We start from the raw sequence: 10,843 nt of genomic DNA on the forward strand, positions 1-10,843 counted from the left end.
CCTTTATCCATCTCCAGTTCCTCTCAGCTTTAACCCCAGAGGGAGCTGGCCAGCAGCACCTCAGCTCCCCTCTCCTGCTCCTTGGCAGGGCCTCGTAGGGCGGCTCTCAGGTGTGCCCCGCTGCCCTGAATCCCCGGGGGCGGCGAGAAGCGGCGGGAAGCGGCGCCGCAGCCCCGCGGAGCCCCGGCCGTGCCCGGCCCGCGGCGCGACGTTGAACGGCCCCGCCCGGCACGCGGCCGCGGCCGAGGCGCCGCGCGAAGGCCGCCCCGCCCGGCCGCGCTGAGGGACGGAGCGGGCTCAGCGGGACCACGACCAGCGGCATCGCGGGGCAGGGGCGCTGCCGGCGGCTGGAGGTGGGCTGGGCATCCCCCGGCCCACGGCAGGGCACGGGGGCTGGGCTGGGGGCGAGGCGCCGGGCGGCCGTGCGGGGTTTTGTTTCTTTGTGGGGCTCCCAGTGCGGTGCCATTTCGGGCGAGGGGGGACGGTCAGTTTCCGGTTACTCGTGGGGACTTTTCACGAAAATAGCGTGAAATCCTCTTCACGCATTTAGGAAAGAGCCTTCCAAGCTCTTGAGAAATGGCTGCTGTCAATGTCCAGCTTATTAATATACTAAAAAAAAAAAAATCCTGGGTTCTACAGAACTGCTTCTAGGCCCGCTTGCTGGTGCCACAGGGCTTCCCTTCTGCTGGGCAGGGCTCCCATGGGAATGTCCCCAGAGAAGCAGTGTGGCCTTGGAAGGGACAGTTCTTGGGATGCCACCCCTACTGCAATAGTCTCTCATGGAAGCAGTTTATTCCTCTGCTATTAAAACGACTCCTTTTCCACTTTCCTTGACACTGGTCAGAAAGAACACTATTAATTGAGGTTGGGCTAGATAACTTGGTATTTTCTGGAGGCTTCCTGGAGGAGGATGAGGGAAGAGCGGCAAAATGTGTTTTGCTGTCACCACACAACTTGTTTTTATTGTCAGAACACTATGATAAAATAGAAGTATGCTGCATTCTAGAAGCTAGGCAGTCTCTTTAACAGGTTTTCCTGTTTTTAAAAAGCGTGCATATAATTTGTCGTCAGGGCATGAAGGAAAACTTGCCTGTTTGTTGGGGATTTTTTCACTCTTCTGATGCAAATGTGTATAATTGCTGCATTGCTTTCTGTGGAAGTTCACTATCTAGGATAAATGTGTTTTATGCAAGCATTCATAATTTGGGTTAAATGAAATATGTCATCCCTATGTGTAGTCTTAGTTAATTCACTTGCAGGAATTTTCATTGCTTCTTTTGACTACAGCTTTGAAGTCTTTCTTTTTTAAGATGAGCGGGTAGGAAAATCAGAGAATCAAACCAGATTTTTTTTTCCTAGCTTTAGTTCAGTTGTTCTAATTCAGACAGTAACCATGAAACAGTTGGTTTCTAGACCTGGTTCCAACTTCGTATTTTGGAAAATTGTTATTTGACTGTGTTAGAAGTGTTCAAAAATTATAGTGTAGAAAATTCTAAGGTGATATTTAGTTTTCTTCCTACACAAAGACCAACTGAAGTTGTGTCTGATACTGGGTCTAACAGCCTAGCTTCTCTTTTCCTGTGTTGTACAGGAAATGGATCATGTAGTTGTAACTCTTGCAGTCATGAGTATTTCTTGAATTTTTTTTGTTATAACAATTATTCCCTTGTCTTGTAAAGTTTCTTAGAGAAAAAAAAATCAGTATCATTTATATTGTGGCAGTTATTCTTTCTGGTATTCTTTTTCTCTAAAAATAGCTGAAATTCCTTCAGATCATAAAATCTCCCAGTTGACAAGAGATGGGAATGAGAGGGATATCCATTAGGATACAGATACTACAAATGAACATTTTCCAACTGATTGCTTGCTTAAAGTGTGAGATTTTTCAGCCCAGCACCACCTTCACAGTTTTTGAAGCTTCTATAGTAGCTAAACTGAGTGGGAAGATACAAAACTGTATTACTTTAACTAAAGTAGCTATTAAAAATCAGTCCTCTAAGTTTATATAGATATGTAAGGAACTCCTGTGCAGACAACAGATTGATAAGGGGTATGCTGATGCCAATTAATTAAAAACCTGTTGAACTATGTTAGAAACTCCCTTATTTCCATCATGTCCCCATCTCCTTTCTCCAAATGTGTACATTGACATACAGGGAAAGAATCTTAAGAAGAAGCTAGGGTAGCTCAGTTGGAAGGAAGAATGAGAGGAGTGTCTGATTCTGTCTTCATGCAAATTTTATCCAGCATGTTCAATCATCTAAAAAAACTGATGAATCAGACCTTTCTGCTTTTTCCTGCCCAGATATAATATTGCCTTGTCAAATGCAACTAACAGGGAGTAGGTAGATTGCTCTTCTTGTTTAACATCCATATGTGAAACTGAATGCTAATGATTTCAGCTGCTTTTTTGAAGTGCGATGTTTCAAAATGTTACAGAAGCAAAAAAGTTTATTGGTAAATCCCTTCAGCCAGCACGACCTGTGCATCAGCTGTCTTCTAAACAAGGTGAGTAGCATGGCTAAGGTGCAGTTCACTTTACCAAAGTTTGGGTTATGTTTTGGGAAGTAACAAGGATGTGTGAGGTGTCTGGTTTTGTTTTGTTTTTAAATTACTTCATTAAATTACAGCGAGAAAATAGCTTGCTGTGTGTTGGTCTTAGCACATAATTTCTGTGATAAAATCTGAATTTAAACTGTATTAGATTTATGCAGAGCTCTTTGGTGCTGCTCTTCTAGCTTGGCATCTGAAATGTAGCTTCAGAAAGCTGAATCAGGCTTCTCCGTTAAATTTGGATTTCTTGGGGTGACTGATCCTGCTATTGATAACATAAGATACACATAATTTAACAGATTATTTGGGTTTTATTGCAAGTGCTGATGCCTCAGGTACAGTACACTGCACTGCATTGTTCTTATCTAGCTTTCACACAAATTCAAAACAAAAAACCCAAAAAACTTCTAGAAAAGAAATCATGAAGTATTTATGTCAGGTGGGAATATTTTGCTTTAATTTTTAAATTTCTATAGATTAAAGCCTAGCTATTGCAGTACTACAGTTGCTATTGTTAAGTTAGAAATTTTTGTTCCAGCAGAAAGTCATCAGCTGTGCTGATGTGGACTGAAGCTAAGTGACATCATAAACTTTTACTTTGTATGAAATTTATGGAAGAAACGGAAAAGGGGTCCTGTGGTGATGTGGAGCTTCTAAGTTGTGAATAAATGCCTGTAAAATCTCTGTGCAGCAAGGAATGTTCTTGGGGCAAGTATCACAAAATAATACTGTGGTGTCTATTGAAATTATTTTTTCTTAATGTTTTATGCTCACCAGCATCACCCATTGCATTAAACATTCGGACTGAATTACCCAGCAGCACTGAAGTATGTTTGCAGAGTAAGGTTAACTGGGTGAGTATTGAGGAAATATGTAATTATTTATAAATTGGAGGTCAGCAGATCTGTTGAGTAACTAAATGAAAACTGTTTCCAGCTTGGAGTGTCCTTGACTCTGAATGTTTTAAACCAGCAGTGTCAGAACTGTTGAAAAGAATTATGAGTTTCAGGAATGCCTTTCCCTGGTATTTGCATGCACTAATAGCTGAAAAATGCAGCTTAGGAATTTAAGATTCTTACAAAAAATCTGTGTGGCATTTCTTTAGTCTTCCTGAATTTAAGTCAGTTCTTTTAAACTTAGAATACATGTATTCTGTCTTCACTTATTATGTGTAAATAATAAAATTAGAATTTTTTTTTGTTGTTAGCACATGTACAAATTCATTTGAGACAGCAAACATCATAAAACTTTATGCTTTATTGCTAGAAGTGCTTGACTTTGGACATAGTACAGATCTGTTTTTCAGACTTGAAATTGGTTGTAGCTGTGTGCTGGAAGATGAAGTTTGAAGTCTTCCAAATGGAATGCTTCATGTTTCATAGCCTGCTTCATGTTTCATAGCCTGAACTTTCTGTTGATTCTGATTTGAATGTTTTTTCAGAGTGTTGATAAATGGGGTTTTTTTTTTTTGAGAACAAATACCTGTCCCTTAATTTTTACTTTATTTTTTTATTATTTTAGAAGAGTTTCAGTAATCCAGTAAGCATTCTTTATTGTATGGAGCTTCTGCAAGCTGCCTTTGACTTTAACATTTAAAAAAAAAAAGTTAAGGTCTTGGGAGCCTATCTTTGATCCAACACAGGGAAATTAACACCCTCGTCTCTTGAGCAGTAATTACTGAAGAGAACAAACTACTCACTTTTAAATAAGCCTCTGGTCATCAGTGCTGTAATATTCAGTTTCATCAGTATTTAGCTGCATGTAGCTGCACTTTGCCTTTGTTTGATATAGGTATAGCTGGTTTTTTTTATATTTTTTTGACTTTTTCTTTAATGTAGCATATGGAAAAGACTTTTCAATAAGACTTTTGACCATCTCCTTTCTGCTAAATGAAAGAATCCAAGTCCATCCTTTTGTCTTTAAGAAAAGTCCTTCCTGCTTTTATTATTCCCAAATGTAGCAGCTTGTGGCTGTGTTTTAGGTGGGATAATAGTAAAGAAAGGGATAATTGTATTGTTTTTAAAGAATTACAGTAGAACTGTAAAGTTCTGTATAAAAATATCTCTCAAATATGTTCATCTGTATTGTCTTATTCCTTTATTGTATGTAATCAGCAGTAACATTCTACAGGTTCAAATTAAACTGTACTACAACTGTTACTTTACCTAAGAAACATGTATCCTTGTTTTAATATGCTTAAAGGAAATAAGCTTCATAACTTTCCTTCCTATCTTAGTCATCTGAAATGACTGAAGTGAAGATCTTAACTCAAACTATGATGCTCTGTCAACCAAAGCAACATGAATCAGGAGAAAAAAAAGGTAAAATACTGCATGTGGAGCTGTGTCAGGATTTTATTTTCTGGATGAAGGACAACTGAACTTTGAAGTGATGTGGGCTGCACTTTATTTTTTCTGATCAGCCAGTGGATTGATAGTTTGGAGAGCAGTATGAAACTTTCCTGCTTTTTACATAGCACTCTAGAGAAAGTGTAAAAATTCACCATAACTGAGGTAGAAAACTTCCACTGGTAGAGCTGCTTGCATATGCGGATATAACTTAAAAAAACCCAAACAAACCCAACAAAACAAACAAACAAAAAACCGCAGCCAACTCCCTGAAAAAACAGATCCCAAACATTAAAAAAAATTCTTCACACTAAATCCTGAGTTTATATAGATTGCTTGTGTGTGTAGAAGTACACATTTGAGTTGCACCCTTTAGCCTGCTGCAGGGCTCAGCTGTGGCACACAGACTATTGAATGTAAACAAGTTAAGAACTCAGCATTTTGGCTTCCTTGTCCTGCTCTTACTACGGTGGTTCTGAAATAATAGTATTTGGGTGGTTAGATATGAATTAACTTTTTTTATTATTAATCCTGCACTATTTGTTTCTGTGTCAGTATTGTCCTTAAGGTTTGCTCCTTGTGCTTTTCTCTCTGTACTGCCTGCCACTGTACTCATAGAGAAATGGTAGTTTAACCAAGTCAAAATTTTGCTCCTTTTTTTCATTAAGGGATAATCTCAGAGTTCAAATGCATTCTCACAATACTTCCCTGCCCTGCTTCCTACCTAATTCTTCATTTTTAAACATGTCACAGAAACTGCATCAGTTACCCAGGTTAGGTCACCAGTTTATTGAGACAATTTCATTTGTCTGTGTCTGCCTGTAATCAGGCATCCATCTGTAATTTCCAATCCTTAAGTAATCTCTGAAGATGTAGTTTGTCCTTTTGCTATTTGTATTCAAAATTTGAAAGAATTCTGTTAGGTTTTAATGAGGCTTTCATATTTTTGTCAGTCTGAGGTTACCATCTCACACGTTCTTGGGCATTAGTTTGGTTCTGTTGTGTGTTACTGACTTAAAAATAAGTCCTCCATGTATTTTCTTTAAAGCTCAGGCTCATTTCTTCTATTTTTGATCTTGATAAATAGAAGAGAGTTGTTTTCTTTTGATCTAGTTAGATGACAGACTTGTCAAGTTCTGTCCATTTAGTGGTTTCTTTCTGATCCTTTGTCATCGATTCTGCTTGTGGTGAGTAGAGATTGTTTTGTTCTACAAGGTCTTAAACAGCTTCTCATCAGATCCTGGTCTCTTATATAATCCAACCCTTTGGATCATTTTCAGTGGTTACTTGCTCTGTGATGCCTCTGTGAATCTGCTCCACAATTCTCCCCATTGTCAAACTTTTTCTCACACTTGTTTTCAAAGGGCTTTTGTTTGCTTGCTGATAGTTGTAATCTTTTCCTTCCGAGTTGCACAACTTTAGAGGTCCTACTATTCAGCTACTTCTTATAAATAAGTCTTTTGTTTTCTTTTTTTTTTTCTTGCACAGTAACATTTCTTCTAGAGCTCTGTTTATATTCAGCTGTACTTTAAGTTCCAGATAATAATTTCTATTTAATATCTCTTCAGCAGTACTGTGCTTTCAATTATCTGTCTCAGCAGTTCTTAAGTGCAGCATGGGGTTTTCATGGGCCCACTTGTTGAGCTTTTCCAGGTCTCTCTGGATGGTATCCTGTCCCTCAGGTGTGCCAACTGCACCACTCAGTTTGGTGTTACCTGCAGATTTGCTGAGGGTGCCGTTGATCCCACTGTCTGCCATTGCTGAAGATACTCAATAGAATTGGTCCAGATATGGAACCCTGAGGGATCCCATTCATCATTCACTGATCTGCATCCAGACATGACCACTACTCTTTGGATCATAGGATGGTTTGGGTTGTAGGGGACTAAAAATCCATTAAGTCCTAACCCCCTGCTATGAGTGGGGGCACCTGCCAGGAGACCACGTTACTCAAAGCCCCATCCAGCCTGATGATGAACACTTCCAGGGATGGGGCATCCATAACTTCTCTGTGCAGCCTTTTCCAGTGCCTCACCATCCTCAGAGTAACGAATTTTGTTCTCCTGTCTAGCCTAAACCTACTGTCCCTCAGCTTAAGGCCTCTTTTCCTATCACTATATGCCTCTGAAAAGTCCCTCTGTAGCTTCTTGTAGGCCCCCATCTGGAAGTACTGGCAGGCTGTCCCAAAGTATCCCAAGATACTTCTCCAGGCTGAACAACTTCAACTATCTGAGCCTGTCTTCATAGGAGGGGTGTTCCAACCCTGTGATCAGCTTAGGCGCTCTCCTCTGCACTTGTTCCAACATGAGATCAGATGCAGCTGTCCAACCAGTTCCTCATCCAGTGAACAATCCCCCAATCTAATCCACATCTCCCCAATTTAGAGAGAAGGATGTTGTGGGGGATTGTGTTAAAGGCTTACAAAAATCATCTTCATAGGTTTTAATCAAAGGGAGGTAAAAAGAAGACATTAGTTTTCAAGTATGCTTGTATTCTTTAAACTGTTTCTTTTTCAAAGTTACCCACATGCCCTCTCTCAGGTTCACCAGTTACTGCATCATTTGTGTTCAAAGGCAAGAAAAAATTTGTGTCATCGTTGATATCAGCTTCTCTCTTTTCAACATCCCACAGTCTGAGAAGCAAAAACTGTTGTCCATCAGGTGACAGTGTAACAATCTTGCAGGAAGCCCATTATTGCTAAAGCAATATGCTTCTTTGTCATCAAGGACCAGAGATAAGGTTTGTTCTTTGTTTGCCTAATTCCTTTCCTCTTGTTTCTTGCTTGAGAATATCAGCTTAAAACCAGACATTGCTAGATATACTGTATCCAAAGCTATGCCATAGTAGACATAGTGCTGTCAACTTGAATGAGAAACCCACATGTTCTGAGCAAAGGCTCTGACACTTGTTGATCCAACATAATCCCTCAAAAGTATTTCACTGCTATTAATCTGTTTGCCATTTTGCATACAGCAGATCTTGTCATTACTTTTAGGTGTTGAAAGACATTTAACTTATTAGCTCCAAGAAAAGAGACACCCTGTTTTTGTTATCTGTCACTTAGAAATAGGTGCCACTTTGGAGTGAGTTATAAACAGATTTTCTTGTGGGTTTCAAGACCAGTTTATGGTGTTTCTGCTAATTAGAACAAGATACAGGGAGTCTGTCTGTTGTAAGGTTGGATTCAGCTTTTTTCGTCTTTTGTGTTGATTTACTGTGTCAGTTTGATACCGTTAAAGTGAAATGCTCTGTAATTTACTTCAGAATTTCCTGATGCAAGATATGAGCTAAATTACTTCTGTTTTTAAAATTGATTTTTATATTCCTTGTGTAGCATTTCTTCTATAAGTTACAAAATAATTTTTCTGAATTTCCAATCTTAATTCCTTAAACAAGAATGTTAAACTTAGTGATTTTCTGTATTCACAGAAAGGATCCAATACAGCAGAGATTTCCTTCTGAAGCTTTCAAATGTTTCTCTCTCTCAGAAGAAACCAGAGTTTCTTCCTGATCATCCAATTGTACTTGAAAAGCCAGTAAGTGCATTCTTTTGTGGTAAATGAAGTTACAAAATCATTCATGGATGTTTTGAGAAACCATTTGACAGGAAACATTTACCTTCAAAATGGCCTGTCAAATTGGTCAAACCTTCAAAGGACAGATTGAGCAATTCAACACAACTTTTGTATGTTACTTCTCCAGTTGATACTTGACATCTTACCCTGAGTATTACCCTATAAAGGGAAAGAGTTTTAAATTTGTTTTCAGGAAAAAATCAGGTATGTTTTCATGTTTTCAAAATAGAAGAGAACAATCTTGATACATTTCCAGCTTGGTAAAAATCTTAATCCACTGTTTGAGGTGTTCATGCATCAGTGTCCACCACAAAACCATTAATGAGCTCATTGCAGTTTGTATTATCATTATCTTTGGTCTTTGGTTTTGGGGAGAAATTAATAGAAATGAATGTGAAGGATATCCATGTGTGCTACCTTAATGTTTGTGATGAAATAATCCTCAAAAACTTCATATGCTAGGAAAAAACATCTACTGGATCACATTCTGGACCCCAAGTGTGGGTAAAGCTTCTCTGTAAACATCATATCAAATTAGGCTACATAACTAGGCTGCTTTTGAGACCATTGGGATGTAGTTCTGCTAGAAATAGGATTCCTATTATGGAAAAGTATGTCCACATGGTTACTTTGTTGGCCACATTTGGAGGCATTTTTAAACTTTAAAAATTTCTGTCCTTTGAAAAAAACAAAAATTAACTAATATATGATCATAATCACCTTTCCCTGATCTTTCTATATCTTTCTATGTGCCGTCAAGATGAAAGTTTTGCTTGTTTGAAAATCTGCTTTCAGATTGGGAAGTCTCAGCTCTTTAATTTCCTAACTTTCTCCCCTCTCCCACCACCTGGGTTTCTAAAATTGGCAAATTTTGATAATCTGTGTGCTTTCAGATGTTTACATTCCTAGGGAAAAGGAGGGTCCCTATACAGAAATCACTGAGATCACCTAGTTCAGCCAAAATTCTGGGCTATTGATTGATCATGTCATCTGTTTTTCTGCACAGAAACCAGAGGAATTGATGAGATCATGTGTAAATCAAATAATTGATGCTTAAAAGTGGCAGAAGGTGGCCTACAAATAAATTTCTTATGACAGACAATCCTACAGTGTCAGTGAGCTTGTATTTTGGAGCAGGGGGTTTTCAACAGTTTGCTGCTGAACTGAGTATTCAGATAGTTCATGCCTATCTAAGACTTTACTAGTTCTGAATTTTTGAAGCCACTGCTGAAGTGTGTGCCCATTTATGAGTAAAAGTTGTATTGTCAGATGAAGAAAACTTCCTAGAATGACTTGTTAGAAGGAAGATACAGTTAGGGTTGGTGAACTGTGGACTGCATTTGTCCCAAAGGACTCTGGAGGTTTTTTCAGATGTGGGGATCAGGGCTACCAATACATAGCTCAGCATTCAAACAGATGTTAGTACTGTTAGTGCTTGACACACAATAGGAAACTTTTAGATGAAGTCCCTATGATTAATGAAAATAGAACTGTTTGCTATAATAAAAAAAGTTCCAAATTGTGAAATGTATGTGAAGTAAAAAAGAGTTACAAGCTGAAATGAAAACTCTTAAGTGATCTCTTATAACGGAAGTAATTTGAGGGTTGGTTTGTCTCACAGGTAAAGAACAAACCTTTCATGGACATCTGCAAGAAGTGACATGTTGTTTGGAAGATCCAGAGTCCGTCACTGAGGGAGCTACATTTGATGTAGGTCTTCAAGATTTTTGAAGGTACTTGGGTGCCTGCAGATGGAAGTACGACCCTGTGAAACCTATGAAAATGCCTGTTTCTTCCTGTAATTGCCTGAATGCTTTAAGAGACAAACCTTTAATTTGTAATGCCTGAAATGGCAATATGATTAAAGTGAAAATAAATAATTTTGCATATTGGTGTGGCAGAATTTTGTCATTGAATTGTTTGTGTTATGTAGCCAGATATGCTGCCTGACCATAAATTCTAAATAAATACTTGACTTGGACTTTTTGATTGCTCCTAACTCCCTTCCTCAAGTAAAGATGGAACAAGTAGTGGCTGTGTCAATTCTCAGATGTCTTAGGGTATCTACTCCTCTAGTAGTAGAGAGGGTTTTTTTAGGCTTTTTTTTTTTGACAAAACTTGACTTGTTTCTTCTTAATTTGAAATCTTCATCTTGACACAAGATGTTCTTTAATATCTTGTGGATACCCATACCTTTTTTCAAGGTATGAAGTCTCTTATTAGTAGTAATTTCACTAACAAGGGACATTTTCTCTCATCCTGCATCAGAACAGGAGACCTGCATATGCATTGTATTCCTTAAAGTTCTTTGTAAATAATTGTCCAGTGTTCTTGATGTTGAAAAGTGAAAGTCAAGGAAAAACTGAG

At 38.6% G+C, this 10,843-nt stretch overlaps 1 protein-coding gene across 2 annotated transcripts; it reads left to right on the forward strand.

The window, feature by feature from the left end:
- The first annotated feature begins 296 nt into the window (after positions 1 to 296).
- Positions 297 to 10,292, forward strand: C2H8orf88 (chromosome 2 C8orf88 homolog). Of its 2 annotated transcripts, none has more exons than XM_064703584.1 (6): positions 297 to 353; positions 2,403 to 2,508; positions 3,331 to 3,407; positions 4,790 to 4,874; positions 8,331 to 8,437; positions 10,098 to 10,292. In XM_064703584.1, the coding sequence occupies exons 2-6, from the start codon at positions 2,421 to 2,423 to the stop codon at positions 10,134 to 10,136; spliced, it is 396 nt and encodes a 131-aa protein (XP_064559654.1). In that variant the 5' UTR covers positions 297 to 353; positions 2,403 to 2,420; the 3' UTR covers positions 10,137 to 10,292. The 2 variants fall into 2 exon arrangements, with proteins under 2 accessions (XP_064559654.1, XP_064559656.1); XM_064703586.1 differs by lacking the exon at positions 10,098 to 10,292 and adding an exon at positions 7,585 to 7,640 and having other exon boundaries at positions 8,331 to 8,429.
- Positions 10,293 to 10,843: the final 551 nt, after the last annotated feature.

The sequence above is a fragment of the Zonotrichia leucophrys genome, chromosome 2 (assembly GCF_028769735.1).
Source record: "Zonotrichia leucophrys gambelii isolate GWCS_2022_RI chromosome 2, RI_Zleu_2.0, whole genome shotgun sequence".
In the NCBI taxonomy this organism is placed as follows: domain Eukaryota; kingdom Metazoa; phylum Chordata; class Aves; order Passeriformes; family Passerellidae; genus Zonotrichia; species Zonotrichia leucophrys.

Excerpts from the sequence above, each read along its gene's own strand:
- C2H8orf88 (XM_064703584.1), top strand. The coding sequence starts at position 2,421 with ATGTTTCAAAATGTTACAGAAGCAAAAAAGTTTATTGGTAAATCCCTT. Across the intron at positions 3,408-4,789 it reads TGCAGAGTAAGGTTAACTGG|TCATCTGAAATGACTGAAGT; the intron begins GTGAGTATTGAG and ends TTCCTATCTTAG. Across the intron at positions 8,438-10,097 it reads CAATTGTACTTGAAAAGCCA|GTAAAGAACAAACCTTTCAT; the intron begins GTAAGTGCATTC and ends TTTGTCTCACAG.